We start from the raw sequence: 27,012 nt of genomic DNA on the forward strand, positions 1-27,012 counted from the left end.
GTACACATGTCTTGCTTGTCAACTTACTCTGTGACTTATATGTGTTGTGTCGTTCTGAAATATATGTGTTAAACTTGACGTTATAACAAAGCTCCACTCAGGTTAACCATAAACATGACTGGAAACATTTGTGGAGGCTGCAGAATTGGATCAAACATTAATCAAAAAAGTCCATTCGTGTGCAGTCACAGGATCTGGGAGTTCCATAATCAACATTACAAAAACATATGAAGAATGATTTTATGTTAAATGCTTTTACACCTTCATTTGTAAACAATACGAGAGAAAGAAAGTTGCTACTCACCATATAGCGGAGATGCTGAGCTGCGATAGGCACAATAAAAAGAGCTAAAGTTCTGAGACTGCAGATGTGTGTGCACGTTTCACTTGTGTGAGTGTGTGTGTGCTTGTGTGTATATGTGTCTACTGCTGACAAAGGCCTTAATGGCCGAAAGCTATGATTGTGTGATTCTTTTTATTGTGCTTACCGCGGCTCAGCATCTCCGCTATATGGTGAGTAGCAACTTTCCTTCTCTCGTATTGTTACATTCCATCCTGGATTTTCCATTGTTTCATTTGTAAACAAATTTTATGACATGCAGAAACATCATCAGGATTGTGGGAAAATGCTCGATGTCTTTACAACTCTTTCTTCAAGGAGGAAAGAGTTTTTCTTGGACAAGTGTGCAATATATTGCAGTGAAAAAGCAAGGAACATCTACATTCTAAGGAGCAGGGGAAGGGGGGACAAATGCACAGTGAAGGAATTATTATCCAAATTCAATGGAAATTGGTAAATATGATGTACATGTACAGATGGACAAAGGATTACAGAAAAATTGGATGATTTTTTCCAAGAGAAATAGCTTCACAAATTGAGCAACTCAGTAATGCATTGACCCAAATCTGGCCCTTATGCAAGCAGTTATTCATCTTGGCATTGGTTGAAAGAATTGTTGGATGCCCTCCTGAGGGATATCACACCAAATTCTGTCAAATTTGTGCATCATATCATCAAAATCCCAAGATGGTTCGAGGGCATAGCCCACAATTCTCCAAACATTTGTAAGTGGAGAGTGATCTGGTGACCTTTCTGATCAAGGTAGGGCTTTGCAAGCATGAAGACAAGCAGTAGAAGTTCTTGCTATATGTGTATGGGCATTATATTGCTGAAATGTAAACCTAGAATGGAGTGCCATGAAGGGCAACAAAATGAGGTGCACAATATCACTGCAGTACAGCTGTGCAGTAAAGGGATCCATGGATGACAACCAAAGGGGTCCCGCTATGAAAAGAAATGGGACCCAAGACCATCACTCGTGGTCCTCAGGCCACGTGCCAGATGACTGTCAGGTTGGTATCCCACCATTCTCTGGGGCATCTCCAGACACATCTTCAGACTGGAATCTCATTGCTGGAGTACAGCCGTCTTCAGTGATGAGTCCCACTTCAAACAGAGCCCTGACGGCCAGCATAGATGTGTTGGAAATGGCCTGGACAGAGGTGGGACACAAATCTCCCTGTTTCTCATCATTCAACCTGACAACCAAGAGTAATAGTCTGGATGCAATTCTTTTCATAGCAGGACCGCTTTATTGTCATCCACAGCATCATTACAGCACAGCAGTGTGTCAATGATATTCTACACCTCATTTTGTTGCCCTTCATGGCAAGGCATCATGGGCTTACATTTCACCAAGATAATGCCTGCTGCACACAACAAGAGCTCCTGCTGCTTGCCTTTGTACTGTGGCCACCAAGGTCATCAGATGCCTTCCCAATTGAGAAAATTTTGAGCATTATGGGCAGGGCCCTCAACAAGCTTGAGAATTTGATGATCTAACACATCAACTGGACAGAATTTGGCATGATATCCCTCAGGAGGACATTCAACAACTGTATCAATCAATGGCAAGCTGAATAACTGCTTGCATAAGGGCCAGAGGTGAACCAATGTGTTATTGACTGCCCAGTTAGTAAAGCCCTTTTTCTTGAAAAGAATCATCCAGTTTTTCTGAAACTGTAATCAGTTGTTTGTGTGTATGCATACATCACATCTACCAATTTCCATCCCATTTGGATATTTTTTTTGTCTTAGCATGTCTTTCTGGAGTAAAGATACCCCACGTCTTTATGAAGAACTTGAATACAATGCACCACATGTCATTAACTGGGGTACAATTTCTGCAGCCCACCTGGTAGATTCATATTTCTTTGATGGTGCTATGAATCACGTTGCATATCTCATTATGTTACATGAATTATTTATTACATATCTGCAAGATCAGACACTGCTCATTCATGTATGGTTCCAGCGGGATGGAGCGCCAGCTCAATAGGATATTGCTGTTAGAGACTATCTCGACGAGATATTTCCTGACAAATGGATTGGACACAGTTCTGTTGATTAGCCTGCACCTTCAGAGTGGCCACACAAATGTCTTAGTGATCTGTAATCTCACGACAATGCATTGTGGGGGTTCATTAACCAGGAGGTTGCTGTCACTCACTACGAGACAGTTTATCAACTTAAAGATGCTGTTCGATGAGCATTTACTGCCACCTTGCCAACAACATTGAAGAGAATTTTGTATTATGCAAAGCAAGTTCAAAAAGTAAGTGCACTTAATTTTTTTGAAAAAGTATATGTGGAGAAAAATTACAGGATATTATTTGTACACTTGTTGAATATTTTTCCAAATAATCACCATCCCATTCAATGAAAATGGTGAGTTGCAGCACAAGCTTCTTTATGCCATCCTTTGTCCACTTCAGAACTACTTTCTGTGCCTGTTTATCAGTTGAAAATTAATTCCATTCATGTGTGTCTTCAGGGAGATGAAAAGATGACAGTCAGAAGGCACCAAGTCAGGAGAATACAGGAAGTGGTTCAAAACATCCCAAGCAAATCAGTCCAAGAGCTCTTTGGTGGCTAAGGCTTCGTCAGGACAGTTAGTGTTGTACAGCAAGCACACCTGCCTTGTTGGCATTCCATTCCTTTTGAGTTTTTTTAAGGTCTCACAATATCATTTTGCTTTGATGCTCTCCCCCTGAGGCAGAAACTTGACTAAAATGACTTACAGTCCCAAAACACTGAGGCCATGGTTTTTTTGCCCAAAATTATGATTTTGAATTTTTTGGCAGATGAGGAACTACTATGACACCATTCTAATGACCGTCTTTTTGTCTCAGGCATGTAATGAACCACCCATGTTTCATCTCCAGTCACAACAGAGTTCAGAAAATCCTCACCTTCCATTCCAAGTTGCTCGAGAAACTTGCAGGCATTATTGATTCAATTTCTGTTTTGTTGCTCTGCCAGCTGTTTATGGACCCATTTTGTGGACAGTTTATCATATCCCAGCAATTCTGTGTCCCATGTAAGAGAGTTGTGGGAACATTGCAGTAATTTCATCCACTGTCTATCAGCAGTCTTCACAAACAGTTTTCTCGATTTTTTGCACCAAATCATCAGTCAAAAAGCAAGGTTTTCCATGCCTCTGTCATGAAAATATCTCTGCCTCCAACAAACTCTGTATGCCACTTAAACACCATTTGCCGATTCATGACACTTTTGCCATAAACTGTTTTGATTTACGAAAAAATTTTCAGTGAATGTTATTCCTTCTGTGAGTAATAAGTGGACACCAGCACGTGGCATCTTTCATGCAACAGGACACTACAACACGAGTACTACCATGTCACTGCGATGCTCACTCTGGTCAGGGGATTCTCCATCTACCACTCAGTGTTGAAACCACATCCCATTATGGTCATAGTACATTTACTTTCTGAACACACCTCAAACATGGAGGAGAATTATACTGTTATGAAACACAGATACTCTGCAATAATTAATAAAGAATAGTCACAGTCCTTCAGAATTGTCATCTGTCATGATATGACATGATCTATGAATATGTGAACATGTTAATCGGGGGTAATGGGATTGTGTGATCACTTTTAGAGAGAGACTAATGAGGAAAACATGGCAAGTTTCATAACCTGATTTCCCAGAAACAATTGCTCAGTGGAAGAGGACTTGAAATAAGTGAACACATTTCTCAACTTATCTGTAGGTACTCGACCATTTCTGAAGAAATGCTGGGCAAAGTTTTAGAGGTATTTTTAAGGTATTTTATGTGCCTTTTCCTACATGATATTCTCAGACAAAATGGTGGCCCAGCGTTTAGTATTGAGGCTTCTTAATTTTACACCCAATGTTCTAAACCTGATTATTGTCTTCTTTATTTTTACTGTTTTCATTTATTTAACCATGTCCATGAAAGATCATGACAACTGTTTCTAATCAAATAAGGGGATAAAATGGTGTTATATTACAGCTGAATGTCACACTAAGTGTCACAAGTTTATTATGTAATGTATGTGTGTATGCTATGTTGAGAAGTAATAATCTTTTTAAATTCTCATATTCAGATATTTCATTCTTATATCAATTATTATATTAATTCTTATATTTTATTCACATGTTCATCCTTAAAGAAGATTTGATGTATTTGCCTGGATGATACTGATCGTGGAAATATTCAAAGCAAAGATATTCCAAACGCCACAATGGTGAAGATTTCATGCATTAGTAATAAATTATGGCAAACCTTGTATAATGGATCACATTTCTGAAAACTGTCTCTATGAGTCAAGATACAGTAAAGGAACTTCACCAAAAACAATTTCAAACAATTTTTGGTTCATTCACCCAGCTTACAATTAGTAGGCAAGTAAGGACAATTTTGTAACAGTATACACTGAAAAAGATACTTCTACAGACCGTGGGTATATAAATGAAAAACAAATATAAAAGTAATAATCAGGTTTCAAAAACGGGTGGCAAAATTAAGAAACTGCTACGCTAACCACCATGCCACAATTTGTCTAGTGATACCACACAGTAATAGGCATGTAAAGTATCTCAAAAGTAGCTCAAAAACTTTGACTGTGATTTTTCTAGAAACTGTCTAGCATCTACAGATAAGCCAAGGCACATGTTCACTTATTTTGACTCTCTTCCACTAATCTAAGTTTTGCTGTTTTCTCCTCAAAAAGCCTGCACAGGCTAGATTAGCTGTAGCAAATGAGTCTTTGGACTGATGGCCACAAGGACAACATTTTCCACTGATCAGCCAGAACATTATGACCACCAACCTACTATTGATGTAAACCCATCCAAGTGATAGCAGCATCACCTGGTGAGGGATGACTGCTAGTCAGACACACGCATGGTGCATGTAGTATCAGTAAGAGTGCTGTCTGTGTGTAGAATGGGGTAGATGCACAATCTATCCAAGTTTGACTGAGAGCAGATTGTGATGGCCCGGAGCCTTGGCCTTCGGAAACTGCACAACTTGTTGGGTGTTTGAGAAGTACTGTGTTGAGTGAGTGTCTTTAACACATGGGTGAAACCTAGGTGAAATGATTTCCAGATGATGTGTGGTTGGGTGGCCACTGCTCATTCGAGATATTGTACAATGTAGGCTGGGCAGACTGGTAAAACAGAACAGGTGACAGAACTAACATCAGACTTTTAATGTCGGGTGGAGTACAGGTATGTCTGGACACACAGCACACCGAACAATCCATTATGATGGGCTTCTGCAGTCTGTGATCCATGCACATGCCAATGTTAACTCCACGACGTTGGCAACTATAACTGAAATGGGCATGTGACCGTCGGCACTGGATGATGGCACAGTGGCAGAGCATTGCACGGTCTAATTAATCCCTATACCTTCTTCGTCTTACCGATGGGAGGGCACGAATCCGTCATCTTCCAGGGGAACAGCTCCTTGACACCTGTCCTGCAGGATGGAAACAAACTGTCAGTGACTCCATTATGTTCTGGGGAACATTCACTTGTGCAGCTTGTGTCAGACACCATAATGGCCAAGGACTGTTGTACAGCAGTTGCAGACCACATACACACCTTTATGATGATCACATTTCCCGACAGCAGTGGCATTTTTCAAGAAGATAGTGTGCCATGTCACAAGGCGAGGAGTGTGATGGAGAGGTTTGAGGACCACAGTGACGATTTCCAATTAACGTGCTGGGCCCCCTACTAGCCAGATCTCAACCCAATAGAATAGACCTGTCATGTCGTCGAATGTGGTGTCAGAGCTCATCGCCCCCTCTCCCCAGAATTTACAGGAATTAGGTGATTTGTGTGTGCAGATGTTGTGCTAACTCTCTCCAATGACCCATGCCAAAGGTGGATATACTGGCTATAATGTAGGTGGTCATAATGTTCTGGGCGATCAGTGTAGTTTGTCTGTTTTTATGTAGATCTTTTCATCTGACACCAGGTTCCCATATTTTTGAGGCAAGGCTGGTAGTAAATGGTGCAACTGCTTACTTCTTGGCGGCCAGGTTGTTCCTCAGGCGGCGTGCCCTGTAAGCAGCCATTTCAGGAGTCTCGTCTGGAGATGGATGGTACTCCTCGGGTGGCGGGCTGGGTGCCCGCCTTCTGCCCTGTGATGGCGATGGTAACTGTAACGAGAGAGTGGTTTGAGGTTGACAAAACACATTGTTGGTGTTGGCTGCAGCAAAAGCAAGCATTTGCATAATAACTGGTTGAAGGGTGCCATCATGAAAAACTTGTTCTGTTCGACTTTATCGATTCTGTACCTCAGTTGACAAAACAGAACCTTTATAACGGGAGTGCTCACCCTCTTTAGGCTGGAGACCAACTACGAGCAATTTAGTCCATTTAGAAAGTTACTGGCTTAAAATATCATATGGGTTTAAGTACAAAACACCTTCTTTGCCAAAATTAACCATTTTAATTACATAAAATACATAAAAGAAAATTTTCTCACCATCAGAAGTTGTAGGCCTACTACTCAGTTTCTGAGATATTACACATGTGAAAAGAATTAAAATATACACCATCATAAATTTGACGAGATACTTGGCTTTGCATATCGGTGGCAAGGAATAATTTGTCAGAGCCAAACGTACGCAGTCCAAATGATGAGGATCAGTCAGTTTAATTCTACGCTTAAATTTCATTATGTCCATCATTGAAAACACTGCTTCAAATAGATATGTTGATCCAAAAAAACAATGAAACATATGATGCCACTTTTACAGTTTATAGTAAGTTTTTACACTCACTAATCTCCAAAAGTTATCTTCATTGCATTCTGACTTTAAGAAAACTTCATGTTCCACTTCTTGTAATATCTTCAACACCCCTTTTTAGAAATGTTGGAGCTATGAAAGCTAGAACAGGTTCTATTGCTTTGAAATCTGAAAATCAGTTTTTCACTATTTTCTGTGCTGTCAGGTTGGCCATATATTTCTTTGCAGCATCTTGGTCCAGTGATGTTTGTTGACTCGACAGTTCTCACTGTAGTTGAGGAAAGTGTTTCACATTTAATTTCTGGAACTGTGCAGGAGGAAAGACTTGCTTGGCACAAGTGTTAAAGGAGGTGAAATGCAGACGGAGGTGAAAGAGGTGAAGTCAGTGTTGTAAGATTTACCACCTACAAATATTGTGTGACACTCATTGTCAAGAAACTAATATTTTACAACAACAGTTCATTTAAACAGGATTTGCACAAATATTTCAAAAGATTGACCCACAAAGCCTCAGCAATTTACAGGTTTATTGTGATTGATGGGTTGAGCACTCTGGCGTCATAGGATCCCTTTGTTGTCCATCTGACTGTGTGTCCAACTGTTAAAAACCCATTTCCTCTGGAACAGGTAGATACAGCAGTGGAAATTTATATCATATACTAAGATTTAGCCTCCCTTGGCGGTGTAAAAAGTTGAAGATTCTAAGTCAATGCAGTCAAAAGATATGGCCATTTGTGTCACATATTTTAATACCCGCTCAGTCATCAAAACCTATAGTATACCTCCTGTTGACCTAGAATCAAGCTATACAATACTTCCTGTTAACCTAGAATCATGAAATTTGGCAAGAAGCAAAAGTTTCATAGTACATTTAAAAAGAAAATCCAAAAATTGTTAATTTGCAATTATATCACACAAAATAAACATTTTTTGTCATTCTCAAAAGTCTTGGAATCCATGGAACAGATATCTTGAGAGTATAGATATCAATCACAGGCAAAAATCATGGAGATTCTCCTGGGATGGATGAACTATCTAGGAACCCTTCACACACTACTTCGACTACCGACCCTGCTGTCTTCTTTAGGTGCTGTTACTTTTGCAGTTATGTGTTTCCACTGCCTGGATGAAGTGTATTCTCTGTAATGTTAAAGACAGTATAGGTCTCTGAAAACCAGGTGTGTATTGTGTTAGATGCAAATCTGGCATGCCTTACACAGGGCAGACTATTACAACAGTTGAGGTGCAAGGAATATCTGCTGCTCATCCAACTAAAGAAGTAGAGCAAATCAGCTGTGTGAAATGAAGCAGAGAGAGACCAGTATCATACTGCAAATGTCAAATTCCTGGGATAGCATGACTGCTGCAATGGAATAGTGTAAAGTGATCCTTCAAAAAACCCAAAGACATTCTGGTCATACATAATGGCTGTCAGTGACACCAAAGCTCGTGTAAAATCCCTAGTGAATCAGACAGGGACTGAAACAGACGGAAGCAAAGCAAAAGTTGAAATGCTCGACTCCATTTTCAAACCTTCCTTTACAAAGGAAAAATCCAAGAGAACTGCCCCAATTTAACCTAACCCTGGTACCACATAGGAATTAGTGTCAGTGGTGTCGGGAAACAGCTGGAATCACTGAAATTGAACAAAGCTCCAGGACCCAAAGGAATCCCTATCAGATTCTATAGTGAATTTGTGGCTGCGTTAGCCCCTCTTCTAACAGTGCTCTATCATAGATCCCTTGAACAAAAAACTGTGCCCAGTTCTTGGCAAAAAAAGCACAGATTTCACCTGTCTACAAGAAGGGTGCAAGAAGTGTTTTGCAAAACTGTCATCCAATATCCTTCACATCAATTTGTTGTAGAATCTTCAAACATATTCTGAGCTCAAACATAAAGAGGTATCTCAAACATAATGACTTCAATGACACCTAGCATGGATTATAAAAACATTAATCATGTGAAACCCAACTCTTACTTTTCTCACATGACAAACTGAAAGCTTTGGATCAAGGCAGTCAGGTAGATGCAGTATTTCTCAATTTCCAAAAGTCTGACTCAGAACAACACCTATGCTTATTGTCAAAAGTTTGATAATATAGGGTATCAAATGAAATTTGTGATTGGGCTAAGGACTTTGAGGACTTTTTGGTAGGGAGGACACAGCACGTTATCTTGGATGGAGAGCCATCATCAGATGAAGAAGTAATGTCAGATCTGCCCCAAGGAAGTTTGTTGGGAGTCCTGCTGTTAATGTCATGTTTTAATAACCTTGCCGATAGTATTGATTGTAAGCTCAGTCTTTCTCCAGATGATGCAGTTCTCCATAATGAAGTACTGTCTGAAAGAAACTGCAGAAATGTTCAGCCAGATCTTGGTAAGATTTCAAAATGGTGCAAAGATTGACAGCTTGCTTTAAACAGTGAAAACTGTAAAATTGTGACTTCACTAAATATATAAAAAAAGAGAAACATAGTATCTTATGATTATAATATAATATCAATGAGTCGCAGCTGGAATTGCCAGCTTCTACAAATACATGGATGTAACACTCTATAGGTTCAAATGGCTCTGAGCACTATGGGACTCAACTGCTGAGGTCATTAGTCCCCTAGAACTTAGAACTAGTTAAACCTAACTAACCTAAGGACACCACAAACATCCATGCCCGAGGCAGGATTCGAACCTGCGACCGTAGCGGTCTTGCGGTTCCAGACTGCAGCGCCTTTAACCGCACGACACTCTATAGGGATATGAAATGGAATGATTAGATAGTTCCAGTTGTGGGTAAAGCAGGTGGTAGACTTTGGTTTATCGGTAGAATACTGGGGAAGTACAATCAGTCTATGAAAGAGATTACTTACAAATCACTTGTGCGATCAGTTCTAGGATATTGCTCAAGAGTGTTGGATCTGCACCAAGCAGGACTAACAGGGGATACTGAATGTATACAGGGAAGGACAGTATGAATGGTCAAAGGTTTGTTTGATCCTTGGAAGAGTGTCACAGAGGTAGTGAAGAAACTGAACCAGCAGACTCGTGAAGACAGACGTAAATTATCCATAGAAAGTCTACTAACAAAGATTCAACAACCGGTTTTAATTGATGACTAGGAATATACTACAACCTCCTATGCATTTCTCTCATAAGGATCTTGAGGACAAGTTCTGATTAATTACAGCATGCACAGAGGCCTTCAAACAATCATTCTTCCCTGGATCTACACGTGTATGGGATAGGAAGAAACTGTAATCTCTGGTACAATGGACGTACCCTCTGCCATGTGTTTCACAGTGGTCTGCAGAGTGGGCAGTTAGGTCACATGGAAATATTTTTCTAAAGAAATCTACATAATTTACAATTCATAGAAAATACATGGAAGTGAGTTTTTCAGTGAGAAAATAGCTGCTTGTTTTTAAATTGAGTTAGTTCATTTAAAAACCTTCATTCTGCTCTTTTCAAGAAAGAGTTTTTGGAAAAAATAAATCTTCTTTGCACGCAAAATTTTTGTGTCCCAGAAAGTTCAATCTTAAATACGGCAGTGCTTATTTCCAAAATTCAGAACGAAAGTTTTGTAGCCTTGATTTTTCAGATTTCAGAAGTGTCCACTTTCACTAGAGTAACTTGTATCTTTGATAATTATTAAATTTTGAAAATATCACCTAGATATTTTTGACAGTCATTGCATTTGTGTCATTAAGATGCCGCTCGACAATAGTCACAGGTGGTTTGTGACCAAACAAATAATATTTTTGCAGATTACCAGGAAAGTGATTCTTATTTAATATAGTATTTGTTCATTTGTGTCTTCAGTATACTGACTGAGCACTCTCTTGAGCAAAAATGTCTTTGCTGCAGAGTAGTGGTCATTTGTCATCAACAAAAGATGAGAAACAACTCACTTGTTTGATAAGAAGTCTTGTCAAACAGAGCTGAGTCAGGTGTACATGACTGCATTGCCTTCATTTTTGAGAACCCTAAAATCATATTGATATACTTGAAAAGACAGTCACTGCAAACCGGATGAAAGCAGGGAAAAGTGAGACTTGTTTTAAAATGAAAGGGGTAAGCTTGCATGAATCAGGAACAGTTTAGAATATTGGTTCTTCAACAGAAATGGACTGCATACAAGAAGGTGCTGCCATCTCCAGATTATTGTCTGTACTTGATGTATCAGAAAACAAGAGTTCAAGTTTAGTGTCATGTCCGGAATTTCTCACAACAATTACCTGTTATTGAAAGTAAGAGGAACGTAAACATTTGATTTGTAATATTTTGTTTCTTTAAATTTAGTATAATTAGTTAATTATTACTCTGACTATGCATTCGTTTGTGGTAGTTTTAAATCAGAGATCTAAAATGAGTTTATGGTACTTCTGTTCATGAAAAATTGTTTCAGTGTTACTAATCTCTGCAGAGTAAAAACACTGCTTTTCTGGTGAATAGGGACACTAAATTAAGGCTAAATGGGGACAATACATTTTGCTGATTTATTTTCTTTCCTCCTTTCGAAGGTGGGTAATGACGCAGGTTGTTGGACTGAAGACAATATGCGCAAAGCTATTACTGCGTTACACTGAGGGATGAGCACACCTCACATGTTGCAGAATTATTTGGGGTACCTGATTCATGTCTTCACTGTCATCTACAATGTGGTAATGATGATCACCTGGAGAAAAAGGGTGTACAAACTATGTTTACCATCTAACAAGAAAAGCAATTAGTAGAACAGATGGTTAGTTTGTCAACTTGTGGGTTCGGATTTGACTCTGACATAAGAAAAAGCTGCTTTTTCTTTTGCAGAGTAAAATGAGATCGAACATAAGTTTTCAAAACAATGCCAAATGGCAGGAGTTGATTGGTGTATGGCTTTTCTTAAGCGCAATCCTGAAATGTCGTTAGGGAGGTTGAAGATCTCTTTCCTTATCCTGATGTGACATGGTATTTACTTTACTTTTTACTTTATTGGGAAGAGCTATGGAAAAATTTAATTTGATAAGGCACAACTGATTTATAACTGTGATGAATCAGGCTGTAAAATGAATAATAAACCAAACAAGAAAATATTTGCAGTGAAAGGTTGCAAGGCTGTCTACTCACAACTTCTTACCATTTTTTGCCTGCACATATGCTGCAGGAAAATTCATTCCATCAATGGCAATATTTAAAGGCAAAAAATTTCATCTTGAATTTTCTGATGGTTTCCCTAATGGCGGATTGGTAACAGTGAGACTCATGCAGGATAAATGAAGAAGCCCTTTTCAAATGGTTGCATTATTAGTTAGTTAATCAGTCAGTCAGTTTCATGTTCTGTGGATCATTTTGCACAATAAATTGTAATTATGTGCAATGAGACATTTTACATTCCATCAGAAATTAATCATGCATAATAAAAGGAGTTGTTGAAGAGAAACTTTTTCAGCTCATACAATTCCTGAAAACACACTTATTTCTGGATGGACCCATTTCCCATAAAAGTTTACTGGCATTGGACATTAGTGTGTAAAATGACGAACACATGATTTGTTTACTTAGTCATACAACTCGCAACTTCAGCCATTAGATAGGCCATTTTATAAGGCTCTGAGGCCATGTTATGAGTCATGAGAAACAACTGGGGGGAAGGAAAACTAACCCAAGTCCTCTTTTGGAAAGATACTTGGAGCAGCCTGGCTGAGAACAGCAAGGCTCCTACTGTGGACAGTGAATTCACATCGGCTGGGATCTATCCATTCAATGTAAATGTTGTCTCTGAACATAATTTTTTTCCTGGGTTGTGTGACAACAGAGGAAGCTGTTGACTGTGTTCCTGTGCCCAAGGGTAGTCCTGTTCCTACATCAGAAACCAGCATAAAAAATCAGAATCCGTGTCACTTTTATTATCTTTTCATGACCTCCATATATCTCCAAAGAAACAAATGGACCACAGACTATCATGAAGAATGCAAGAAGCAGTTCTCTTAATGTCTCCTCTAATGACCTCGTTGTCGACGGGACGTTAAACACTAACCACTAATCTTAATGTCTCCTGAAAATATAGCTGCAGAAAGGAGAAAAAGTGAAGATTGGAAGTGAAAGGTGGAGAGAAAAAGGGAAGTAAATGGCTGCTTCGAGAATCATTATCCTCAGAATTAGAGGAAGTCAATAAAATGTGCAACTTTTGTTGTATAAAATACAGCGACCCCGTATCATCAAAATTGGGAGGCTGGATTCAGTGCCAAGGAAAGGGAAAGAAGAGATACCATGAAAAGTGTGCAGTGGCTGATGGGAAGAAGTAGTTAGTTTGTGGTAGATGTGTATTTAAAAAATGACATTCTGGACAGTATATGGCAATGAAAAGAAGAAGAAATATTAGGCTAACACTGTTCCAATTCATCCTCACTTGAAAGTATAAACAGGGACATGTAGGACCTAATTCCTAATCATCTTTAAATCATTCTCTATGTACTAGATTACAAAAGTGTAGGCCTTTTAAGTTGTTTCTTAAATATTATGGTAAAGAATGACCTAGAAACTTTACAGTCCCTACTAACAATAAAACCAGTATTTTAAATTCTCAAATTTTTGCCTCAGTTCTCCTGAACTTACCCTATATATCATTACACTGTGGAAGAATTGTGGTTTGGGGGGTGGGGGACGTGGTGCTCACTTCTTGTTTGAGCTAGGAACATGGGATAAAAAGTTTTTGGTTTAGCCTGGACCACTGGCCATTGTACAGCTATATGAACATATCTTACTGCAGCCGTGTCAGAGTGTATGAAGCAAGGTTTTAGTGACAAACTGGAGCTTGTGCCCAGGGAAACTGTGTGATCAATATATAAATTTTGCAAAAGATTTAAATTGGAGTGAGACTGATGGTTCAAATTTGGTGTATCATATGTTGGTCAAAGGTAAGTTTTAACCTTTAAAAAGTCTTGTTTTATTTGGATTTTTTGTGCAAAAAACACATTTTTTGGGAGGTTTTTGAAGTGTGCTACTTCCACATTTAGAACTTGTGCGAATCGGTTCAAATTTTGTAAGAAGGTAGAAGAATACATGTAATTAATGGTCATCCTGTTTTTTGTGAAAGCTTTATCTGTTTCCACAATATAACTGACACGGTTCGAAAGACAATTTAAAAAAATCTGTACCACATCAGTCGTCTCCCAAGTCAGCTTCAATCTGCATTAGTTTCCAAGCCACGGCAGTCTATTATCAAGATTATCATAAAGTTGGGAACCCGAATGAAAAGTACTCCTATCATAGCAGAAAAAAGGTGAATGTGAGAGGTGTAAAAGAAAGGACGTATCTGATGGCTTCAAAGAGGTTTAAATCAAAACATCTGGACATATTCGTGTTTTGTTACGAGGTAATCCCTCTTCCCCAGTGCAGTGACGTGTCTTGGACCCACTGCCTGTTACATGTATAGTGAGCAGTGTAAGGAAAAAAGGTGAATTTATGTGCTACTATAGAGTGGAATGCATCTACAAAAGGGGGTATAGCTATAATAGGAAGTATCCCAGAGTGGGGATGCATGCATCCTAAACTTTAATGACACATTGTGTCATATTGCATGGCATTACAAATGCCATGTTGGATGATACAATGGCATGTATCATGTTATACAACACGATATCGTCTACGATGTTACTTGACACGGTATATTACATCACATGACATGGACAAGTAAAAAAGCATGAATACATCAAGGTGTTTTGATTTGAATATCTTTGAAGGTACCAGGTAAGTCGAACAGCTACTTTCCTTCTTTTGCATCCCTAACTCTGCCGAGGACATATTCGCCTCCGTGTGTGTTAAGATAGCAGCATTTTTCATTCTGGTAATAAACTGTTGCAAAGCTGGATTTGAGGTACATTTAATAATAATGATTGCAAAGCAAGATTTGATACTATGGCCATACAAATAATGAATTCAGTTAGCAAACTTCTGTCTGATAAGTGAATCCTATGCTCAAGAGACAGCCATCAGATGGAGGTAAACACTCAGCCTTTTAGTGTTTCCGTCTAGACCCTTCCACTCTGCTGTTGCCTGTGGCCTGTAGGATGTGTCAGAGTCACACACAGCCAGGGCCCTCGATTGTCTAGTGGATAGTCAGCATAGTGGCTTAAGAGTGTTCGATCAGAGAGCTGGCTGCTCTCTGTAGTAAAAAAAATTAATGATGGGATCAATGCTGAACTTCAGTGGGTGACATGTGATGTCTGCCGTGACCAATTGCAATGAACAGCACAGAACAATATGAAAAAAAAATCTGTAGTTGGGGAGGGGGGAGTGCTCTGTGGAACATTCTAGTGCCTCGGCTGGAGTTGAAAAAGAAACTTAGACCACGAGACATGAATTCTCAGACTTTGTTAATGCAGTATTTGACGATGAGAGCACTTACCAACTTGCAAAAAACTTTGCACAATTTCAGACCTTTACGCAGTTTTTTCTTTCTCACAACCCCTCCAAAATGATAAAAATGTTTATCGCTACCTACTGTTCCCCATGAGACATGAGATTACAATTTATTACTTTTTTACTACTTACTATATTCGTGACACATTTTACAGGCCACTGATTGTAAGCAAAATTATATCAATGTACGAAAACAGTTTAGAAGACATGTCATAAACATTAAGCATAATGCCAGATGCTGTGTGGTATGGATGTGGACGCACAGCTTTAAAAAAAAAACTTGTCCAATGCTTGGTTTCTTTGTTAGAAACTGTATAAATTAAGTTGCTTGAATTTTACAGCCATAATGCATGTTAATAATTCTGCCACGATAGCAGACTTCTCTACAAATCCCTTATCCTCACGGTTGTCCGTAGTGCTGGACTTGTCTGCCAGAGATCCCTAGCTCTGCTGGAGGAAACTCCCTCCAGGTGGTGTTTGCTGTTTCACTCCTAAACGTCTGAGCCAGTTGGTGTTATGGAAAACCATTAGAGTAAACGTAAAGCCTTAATAACCCCTCACCAAAGATGGTAATGTGTTACCAGTCATAGTTGCAAAATAGTGACACAAATTACCTACAGAAGAATGGAATGGCAGGTGACAGCCGAGCTGGGAGGTCAGTTTGGAAGGAACAATGGAGGCATTGTGCATCATACAAATTATCAGGATTGAATGATGACAAGTTGCATTTACACCATTTTTAGATGTAGGAAAGTCATGATAATTTTGATGAGATTACAATCAACAAAGCTGCTAAAAGATTGCGAATCAAAACACAAACAAAAAAGATAATAGTCCTTCTACCAAAGGAATTTCAGCTGATTTCTACATCTACATGACTCCTCTGCCATTCACACTTAAGTACCTGGAAGAGGGTTCACCAAACCACCTTCACATTATTTCTCTACCTTTCCACCCTTGTAAGCAGCAGGAGAAACAGACACTTAGCTCTTTTCTGATTTTTTTCATTTTATTACCATCATTATTTCTCCCCTTGTAAGTGGGCATCAACAAAATATTTTCGCTTTCAAGAGAGAAAATTGGTGATTGAAATTTCTTGAAAAAATCTCACTACAATGAAGAATGGCTTTGTTTTAATGATTGCTGTTCCAACTTGCTTGTCATATTGGTGACAGTCTCTCTCCTATTTCACTATCATCCAAAATGAGCTGGCCTTCTTTGAACTTTTTTGATGTCCTCTGTCAGTCGTATCTGGTAAGATACCATACTTCACAGTAATGCTCTAGTGGAGGGCAGGCAAGCATAGTGCAGGCAGTCTCCTTGGCTGCTCGGTTGCATTTTCTAAGTGTTCTGCCAATAAAATGCAGTGTTCGGTTTGCCTTCCCCACAACATTATGTATGTGATCGTTCCGATTTAAGGTGTTTGTAATGGTAGTTCTTAGGTAATTAGTTGAATTGAAAGCCTTTAGGTTTGTGAGATTTATCCTGTAACTGAAATTTAATGGATTCCTTTTAGTACTCATGTGGATGACCTCACACTTTTCATTATTTACAGTCAATTGCCACTTTTCACATGATATAGGTATCTTGCCTACGTCATTTTCCAGTTGGCTTTGAACATCTGAGGACTTTGTTAGACAGTAAATTCCAGTATCATCTGCGAACAGTCTAAGACGGCTGCTCAGAGTGTCTCTTAAATCATTGATATACACTCACGCTCATAAATTGAGGATAACTGCAGAATGTGGTGCCACACAATGTGGCACTACACAATACTGGTGCTAATAGCATAGGCACATAGGGAACACACGACACAGATCTGTAAGTCCACAGTATTGGTGAAAAGTTGAGACAACTGTCTCGAAGTACTTTTTCTACAAAACGCCACTATTTCATGCGAATGTACCCTGACATTGATATGATCTCCAAGCACACGTACACAGACCACACAATGGGTTGGCATACTCTGGATCAGGTGGTTGAGCAGCTGGGGTATAGTCTCCCGTTCTTGCACCAGTGCCTGTTGGAGCTCCTGAAGTATCGTAGGGGTTTGAAGACATGCAGTGATAAGTCATCCGAGAGCATCCCAGATTTTCTCAACGGGCTTTAGGTCTGGAGAACATGTAGGCCACTCCATTCGCCTGATATCTTCTGTTTCAAGGTACTCCTCCATGACGGCAGCTCGATGGGGCCGTGCATTATCATCCATCAGGAGGAAGGTGGGACCCACTTCACCCCTGGAAAGGTGGACATACTGGTGCAAAATGACATCCCGATTCACCTGACCTGCTACAGTTCCTCTGTCAAAGACATGCAGGGGTGTACGTGCACCAATCATAATCCCACCCCACACCATCAAACCACGACCTCCATACAGGTCACTTTCAAGGACATTAAGGGGTTGGTATCTGGTTCCTGGTTCACGCGAGATGAAAACCCGGCGAGAATAACTGTTCATATTATACCTGGACTCCTCCGTGAACATAACCTGGGATCACTGTTCTAATGACCATGTACTGTGTTCTTGACACCAGCCTTCACGGGCTCTCCTGTGAGCAGTGGTCAGTGGAATGCACGTTGCAGGTCTCTGGGCAAATAAACCATGTCTGTTCAGTCGTCTGTAGACTGCGTGTCTGGAGACAGCTGTTACAGTGGCTGTGGTAAGGTCCTGAGCAAGGCTACCTGCAGTACTCCGTGGCTGTCTGCGGGCACTTATGGCGACATATCAGTCATCTTGTGGTGTTGTACACTGTGGACGTCCCGTACTGTAGCGCCTGGACACGTTTCCTGTCTGCTGGAGTAGTTGCCATAATCTTGAGATCACACTTTTTGCCACACAGAGGGTCCGTGATACGACCTGCTGTGTTTCACCACCCTCCAATCGCCCTAGTATTCTATCCCTCATAACGTCATCAATATGTGTTCTTTGAGCTATTTTCAACACACAGTCACCATTAACACACAGTCATCATTAACACACAGTCATCATGAACACGTCTGAAAACATCTGCACACTTACTTGCTGCACCATACTCTGACACGCACCAACACACTTCTGCGTATGTGGTCTGCTGCCGGTGCCACTGTGCGATGACCGCAGCTAAACGCTCCGCATGGTCATACCCCGAGGTGATTTAAACATGCAAACCTCCCACCAGAGCAATATTTCACCATGTATCAGCATTATCCTTAATTTATGAGCATGAGTGTAGATTAGGAATAGCAGAGGGCCTATAAAACTTCCTTGTGGAAAGCCAGATATCATTTCTGATTTACTCAATGACTTAACGTCCATTGCTGCAGAATGTGATCTTTCTGACAGCAAATTACGAATCCAGCCGCACAACTGAAGTCGGCGTTCCAAAAAATCCCAAAGGTGTTCTATAGGGCTCTGTGCAGGCCAGTCCATTACAGGGATGTTATTGCTGTGTAACTACTCTGCCACACGCAGTGCATTACGAACAGATGCTCGATCGTGTTGAAAGATGCAATCGCCATCCCGAAACTGCTCTTCAACAGTGAGAAACACCACCGCCTCCGAATTTACTGTTGGCACTACACACGCTGGCAGATGACGTTCACTGGGCATTCGCCATAACCACACCCTTCCATCGGATTGCCACATTGTGTACCGTGATTTGTCACTCCACACAACGTTTTTCCACCGTTCAATAGTCCAATGCTTACGCTCCTTACCTAAAGTGAGGCGTCGTTTGGCATTTACTGACGTGATGTGTGGCTTATGAGCAGCCGCTCGACCATGAAATCCAAGTTTCCTCACCTCCCGCCTAACTGTCATAGTACTTGCGGTGGATCCTGATGCAGTTTGGAATTCCTGTATGATGTTCTGGATAGATGTGTGCCTATTACACATTATGACCCTCTTGAACTGTCGACGATCTCTGTCAGTCAACAGACGAGTTCGGCCTGTACGCTTTTGTGCTGTCCGTGTCCCTTCAAGTATCTGCTTCGCTATCACGTCGGGAACAGTTGACCTAGGGATGTTTAGCAGTGCGGAAATCTCGCATACAGACATGTGACACAACTGACACCCAATCACATGACCACGTTCGAAGTCCGTGAGTGCCCCATTCTGCTCTCTCACGATGTCTAATGACTACTGAGGGCCGGCCGGAGTGGCCGAGCGGTTAAAGGCTCTGCATTCTGGAACCCCACGACCGCTACGGTCGCAGGTTCGAATCCTGCCTCGGGCATGGATGTGTGTGATGTCCTTAGGTTAATTAGGTTTAAGTAGTTCTAAGTTCTAGGGGACTTATGACCACAGCAGTTGAGTCCTATAGTGCTCAGAGCCATTTGAACCATTTTTGACTACTGAGGTGGTCGATATGGAGTACCTGGCAGCATAATGCACCTAATATGAAAAAGTATGTCTTTGAGGGAGTCTGGATACTTTTGTCACATAGTGTAAGAATCTATTACATCAGCATACTGAAAGGAATGTAACTGGTATAGAATCTGGACCGAAAGATTAATTGATCTGAGTTGCTTCGCTACATCAAGGATATCTAATTTTAAGTTCATGTTTGTTGTAGTTCTCGAATTTTCAGAGCATTCTCCCAAAGTTGGCGCCGGTGGCGACACCTACAACGGGCTGACATGAGGAAAGTTTCCAGCCGATTTCTCATACACAAACAGCAGTTGACCGGCGTTGTCTGGTGAAACGTTGTTGTGATGCCTCGTGTAAGGAGGAGAAATGCGTACCATCGCGTTTCCAACTTTGATAAAGTCGGATTGTAGCCTATCGTGATTGCGGTTTATCGTATCACGACATTGATGCTCGCGTTGGTTGAGATACAATGACTGTTAGCAGAATATGGAATCGATGGGTTCAGGAGGGTAATACGGAACGCCGTGGTTGATCCCAACGGCCTCGTGTCATTAGCAGTCGAGATGACAGGCATCTTATCCGCATAGCTGTAACGGATCGTGCAGCCACGTCTCGATCCCTGAGTCATCAGATGGGGACGTTTGCAAGACAACAACCATCTGCACGAACAGTTCGACGACGTTGCAGCAGCATGGACCATCAACTCGAAGACCATGGGTGCGGTTACCCTTGACGCTGCACCACAGACAGCAGCGCCTGCGATGGTGTACTCAACGACGAACCTGGGTGCACGAATGGCAAAACGTCATTTTTTCGGATGAATCCAGGTTCTGTTTACAGCATCATAATGGTTGCATCCGTGTTTGGTGACATCGCGGTGAACCCACATTGGAAGCGTGTATTCGTCACCTGTATACTGGAGTATTACCCAGCGTGATGGTATGGGGTGCCATTGGTTACACTTCTCGGTCACCTATTGTCCGCATTGACGGCACTTTGAACAGTGGACGCTACATTTCAATGTGTTACGACCCGTGGCTCTACCCTTCATTCGATCCCTGCGAAACCCTACATTTCAGCAGGATAATGCACGACCGCATGTTGCAGGTTATCATCTGCATTTCTTCTTGGTGTACTGGTGGCCAGTAGTGTAAATATGCTACCTTAATATGTACACATATCAACGTATTGACTGTTTTTTCCCTGTGTCTCGCAGTCTTCCAACAAACATGTTACACACTCAATGACCTGATGTTTTCTGCACAGGCGGAACTGCACCACCAAGTGGACTACACCTGTCAGAGTAGGCCGACCAGTTAACTCCACGCATTCGCACTTTTGCACCTGATCTGTGCCCCAGGGTAAAATAAGCATGGACTTGGAGATATCACCCAACCTAAAAACATAGGACATAATACCTATAATTATTAGTTTGCAAATGATGTAAATACTGATGTAATGATGTTCAGTATACCATGCTCAGTCACTAATACATACGAGGTTTGTCCGGAAAATACGTATAAAAGTTGAATAATAACTTTATTTTACTATTATTTAGGTATTACAATATGGTCTCCTTCAAAGTACTCGCCCTGAGACGCGATATACTTCTGCCAACGCTGTTTCCACTGGTGATAACATTGCTGAAAGTCTTCAGTTGTGATGTTGTTCAGTTGCCGTGTCGTTTCCGCCGTGATGGTTTCCACATCTCCCAAGTGCCGCCCCCGAAGCACCATTTTGCATTTCGGGAACATGAAGTCACACGGGGCTAAATCGGGTGAATAAGGCGGGTGGTCCGTCACGGTGAATGACCTTCGGGCCAAAAACTCGCGCATGACGAGCGACGTGTGAGCGGGCGCATTGTCGTGATGAAGGATCCACCTGCCCCCTTTTGCCAACTCCGGTCGAACTCGGGCCACACGAGCTCTGAGACGTGTCAGAACTTCAACGTAAAAATTTTCTTTCACTCTCTGGCCGGGAGGGACAAATTCCTTGTGAACAATGCCCCTAGAATCAAAGAAAACAATCAACATTGTCTTCCCATTGGACCTTGATTTTCGCGACTTTTTTGTTCTCGGTTCTCCTGCTAGTTTCCATTCCTTGCTTTGAGATTTTAGCTCCACATCCAATTCGTAAAACCAGGACTCGTCTCCAGTGATGACTCGGTTGAGAAAGTCCCCTGGTTCCTCTGCTTCCAACCAGTCCTCACAGCACTCAACCCTCTTTGCTTTCTGTTCTGGCGTCAAGAGCTTCGGTACGATTTTCGCACACAATTTCTTCATTTCAAGTTTTTGTGTCAGGATTTCGTGAACGACTGTTTTGGAGATTGACAGCTCGTCAGCAATCATTCTGACTGTCAATCTACTGTCTTTAAGAACACAAGCCCGAATTCTTTCAACATTTGCATCGGAACTCGATGTCGACGGGCGTCCTGGGCGAGGGTCATCGTTCACTTCTTCTCGTCCACCCCGGAACCTTTTTTAACCACTTGTTCACGGTTGGTACCTTCAGAGAATCTCACGGCCATTCTTGCCTAGCTTTGCAAGAAACTTGATATTGACGCGCTCTCCCTCAATCAGAGAGAGCTCCATGCCGACGGCAGGTGAAAATGGGTAACAATCAACAAGCTGCCGCACACTCCCACCTTCACGCAGAGTGCTCTGACTCGAACTGAGCGTTGATGGGATTGATTACAGCAGTAGTCCCACCTGGCGGTGACTGCAACTTGTAACATAAAGACATTATTCAACTTTTATACGTATTTTCCGGACAAACCTCGTATAGCTACTCTTATACTCACTATATCCCGTATAATTCCTGAAGGGCCTTTTATTTTCTTTATTATTTTTTGTAATCTTGCATTGACTCTAGAATTTAATCCCACCACCTCAATCTCCAGTACAGGCGGACACAACCTGATGTGAAACCTACCAGCGCGAGTTGCTCGTTGAGGAATCTTTCGTAGTTCTCTCGGCTGTCGTACGGCAGCCTGCCTTGTCTGCTCTCGGGTGTGGCCGGCTCTCCGAGCATCTCGTCGTAGTTGAAGATCTTGAAAGGGCGCACGTTCTTGCTCTGTGACTGCAGCACCTGCGGCATCGGAATGGGCGGGGCGCCACCAGCCGCCTCCACTGACGACGTCTGTGGTGGCGTTGCACACTGAAACGACCCGGGCACGTCTATCTGCAATTCAGAAAAAGACACTTTCGAACCTGAAGTTTATAGTACTCCTCAGTGCGAGCTCAGGTCCCACATCAAACTTCTCACAGCCTTCTTACCGACTTAGTGTTGAAATTACATTTTGCCTTCTCAAGGCTGAGGTTCATGTATAATCTTGAACTGATAATTCAATTTCCACGTAACGAAATATGATGTGGCTTCAAAAATAGCACCAAAATTAGCAAAACAGCACCGAATTTGGCAAGAAGTTACATCGAATTTGACAAGAAAAATCGAAACTGGCAAAAATTAACACAAAAATTGGCAAAAAATTATCATAAAAATTGGCAAAAAATAACAATTAAATCGGTAAAAATACCAAATTTGGTAGAAAATAGTGGAAATTGGGAAAAAACACTGAGACTGCCTAATAGTATAACCGAAATATGCAAAAAATAGCACTGAAATTGGTCATAAAATAAAATGTTTTTTCCTGTTCGTAGTTATACATAGATCCGTCGGTTATTTGTACACTGATGATGGACGTACACTAGGTTGTGAAAAGCCGAAATTTCGAGAAACACGGCTGTAGTAGAATTACAAGATTGTAATTGAATACGGCAAACAGTCATATTTAAGGCATGAAAAATTTATTCGAACATTATAGGTTCCGAATTTTTTTTTTTTTAAAGAAAAAAGAAAGGATCGTTAGATGGCTCTTGAAAGTTTCCGTACTGAATATCAATTTGCGCTTGCTAATTGTCTAGTGCTCAAGATAAACAGATTTTTGCTTAATATTGTGTAGGGGAGAGTGCTGTATCCAGAGGATAGAATACTTAGGAATGTGAGTGTTTGGTCTGTAGTTCAGTCTGGTAACTGATTTTAGAATCACATGAAGAAATATGTACCAAAAGAAGTTTAAACCATGTTTTACCTTTTCCGTTGTTGGTATACATGAGGTACTGTTATGTGCAGTTCCTACTGGTTCTCTTCGTGCTTGTGGAACCGTAGCTTGGCCTGCTAGGTCGCCGGATCTCTCCCAACTGAAAACGTTTGGAGGACTACAGTCAGTCAAGGCCCTGCAACCAACTCGACATTTTGACAATCTAACGCGTCATTTGGCTCGATATCCTTCAGGAGAACATCCAAGAACTATCAATCAATACCAAGCAGAGTAACTGACTGCATTAGGACCAGATGTGGACCAACACATTGTTGACTTGCTCAGTTCGTGAAGTTCTTTGTTTTTATCAAAGCATTCAACTTTTTTGAAACTGCAATCATTTCTTTCTGTGTATGTACATCACGTCTACCAATTTCCGTCCCATCTGGATAATTCCTTCGTAGTGCGTCTTTTTTTGGTTTGTTTTGTTTTAGAGTATGTGTCATATTCTGCACTTTTAAAGTTAGAAATATATTGTTTTTTCATCACGTACAGAATTTCATGGTGAGCAAAATACTTTATATTTTTAAGCCATACTTCGCCGGTCAAGGACCACCTTGTACCTCGAAACGGAAGGAGGTTTTTTGCCATCGAAGATGTGATACTTGCAAATGAACATAGCTTCTTCAGTTCTGTAACAGTTTTCTTGCTTTGAAAATGAAAATTTGTCTTACTTTGCAGTAGCTTCTACGTCAAAATGAATTTGACTTGTAGCTCGTTTTTGATATATATGTTTATCTGATTTCATTTACTGATAATTGGTACATAGTAAAATAAGAATGTAACAGAAGACTAAATACAGTAATGAAAAGATTTTCTCCATTGCAACGATTTTAAATTTCAGTGGAAAAGCTTGTTCCTAGGTACATGACGATGTCGCATCTTGGAAGATGTTCGGACATTTGGAAAAACCTTAATTTTCGAAAGTCGCAGAGGTCGCAGTTTCGAGTCCCAGTACAGCTCACAGTGTTAATCTGCCAGTATGTTTCAACTACCCATTTGTTGGTGGAACGCTTGTCATGATTGTCAAAATTATTTTATTTTATCAGGTTAATTTTACTTTCGCTACAATTTTAGGGTTCGTGCGTGAATGGGTAAAAACGAGACCTTCATAGGATCACTTTTTATCCTCCTGTCTGGCTGTCCGACTGTTAAAAACTCCTCTTCTCAGGAAGAGGTAGACGTATTGAGATTTATTTCTCGTATGGAGGTCTGTGTCCCTTGTCGGTGTAAAACATTGAAAATTCTAGGTCAATGCAGTGAGAAAATATGGCCACTTATGCACATATTTTAATTTCCGCAGACTCATTCATCAAACCTGTTGAGTACTTCCCGTTGGCCTAGCATCGAGAAATTTGGTGACAAACAAGGTTTCAAAAATAAAGGAAAAAAATCCGAAAACTGTTAATTCGTAATTTTATCAAACGATAAAAATATTTCTTTTGTTATTTGCCATCAGACGTCACACATGAAATTAAAACAGTATGTAGCTCTGCATTCAGGGTGACTAAGTCACAACGGTAAAAGTCGAGGAATGACTTTGTTGTTCATATGACGCGTTTTGGAATTTGCCCATCATAAAATATCCAGGAGCGATTACTGCACGTAGATACGGCGTTTCTAGTTGTATGTGAAACAAACATTCCCAGACTAGTCTGCGAATGTCTGTTCCACATATAACTTGAAACGCCGTATCTACGTGCAGTGATCGCTCCTCGTATAAGCAGTAAAGTCATCCCCTGCCTGATGTTTCACTTTTACGATTGCGACCCGGCCAGCATGAATGCAGAATTACTGATTATTATAACAGTGGCCACCTGGCAACTACGTGACTTTACATCACATTTATGTTATTGAAATTGAAACATTCTCGAAAATCTTGGTATCCCTAGGACCAATATCTTGCCGGAATCAGTGACGGTATTGGGCAAATCTGGCGAGATACTGAATTCCCGGAATGAATGAACTGTGTGTATACGTAAGTAACTTTGTACGGAACCCTGAGGTTTTTTACAAAAATATCTCGAGCTTTTTGCGCGTTAACTATATATTACGCACCGTGGTAAATACTGGTACTTCCATGTCACACCTTTGATACAGCAAATAATAGTAACTTCAGGAACACATACACTCGCTCACTACATCTAACGTGTTTGCATGGGAAAACACGTTGATACTGTGAATGTCTGTGTGATTCTGAAGTTATTAACATCTGTTGTATCAGGGGTATAACATGGAAATATCAATATTTACCATGCTATATAATATACAGTCAACGTATAAAAAATCAACTTCTTTTTGTAAAAAAACGTGATGAATGTAATGTGGAAACCACATGGATACTCTAGCTTGATCTCCAGCATTGAGCTTTGAAAATGTAACTGAATGTAAAGCACCGCCGGCCGCGGTGGCCGAGCAGTTCTAGGCGCTTCAGTCTGTTCTGTACCCTTTATTTTGTCATGTCGTGACATGTCTCAGGAGAATCCCATCAACAGACCTGTGGCATGAAATACGGGGCATATGGCGAAAGGAGCACATTGCAGCGAGGTAGTAAAGCTGTGAACTACGAAAATACACTAACGGAAAAAATCGCAACGCCAAGGAGGGGTTGTGCGACATAAACGTAAGTTGGTACGCATGTTTCTACTTGTGAAAAATGATGTGTGTTTAAATTTCGCGCAAGTCACATCAGGTGGGGCTGGTTGCACGACTTCGATGATGCCCATCAGGTCTCCTTTAAGGGGGGAAGGACGTCAAACGGGCCGACTTGGAGCAGGGGAAGCACCACAGGACATTTTAATTTCCACTGTCTATACTTTTACAAATAAATTCATAAAACTTTGCCAGCATGACCAGGAAGGATTCAGAAGTTCATAGCTGCGGAAGTTCAAAGACATAACAAAATGAATTTTTTTACATGTGAAATTTCATCATTTTTTCACTTACTATTGGCTGCATTTGTTGCTATAGGTACACTTTTCTTCAAAAGAGAGACTGTTCGATAAATTTTGCACAGCATACAAACCGTACTTACACGTGTCTGAAACTCTAGAATCTAATTTAAGAAAAAATG

The 27,012-nt window shown here is 40.8% G+C and overlaps 1 protein-coding gene across 1 annotated transcript in view; it reads right to left on the minus strand.

Moving 5' to 3' along the window:
- Nucleotides 1-6,366: 6,366 nt before the first annotated feature.
- LOC124550742 (trithorax group protein osa-like) overlaps nt 6,367-27,012 on the minus strand; it is a 34,400-nt gene continuing 13,754 nt past the window's right edge. Inside the window, exons 3-4 of the mRNA XM_047125463.1 lie at nt 22,772-23,020; nt 6,367-6,504 (exon numbers count right to left, since the gene is read on the minus strand). Coding sequence (XP_046981419.1) covers nt 6,367-6,504; nt 22,772-23,020 — 387 coding nt within the window. The remainder of the gene's footprint in view (nt 6,505-22,771; nt 23,021-27,012) is intronic.

The sequence above is a fragment of the Schistocerca americana genome, chromosome 9, assembly GCF_021461395.2.
Source record: "Schistocerca americana isolate TAMUIC-IGC-003095 chromosome 9, iqSchAmer2.1, whole genome shotgun sequence".
NCBI classification, from domain to species: domain Eukaryota; kingdom Metazoa; phylum Arthropoda; class Insecta; order Orthoptera; family Acrididae; genus Schistocerca; species Schistocerca americana.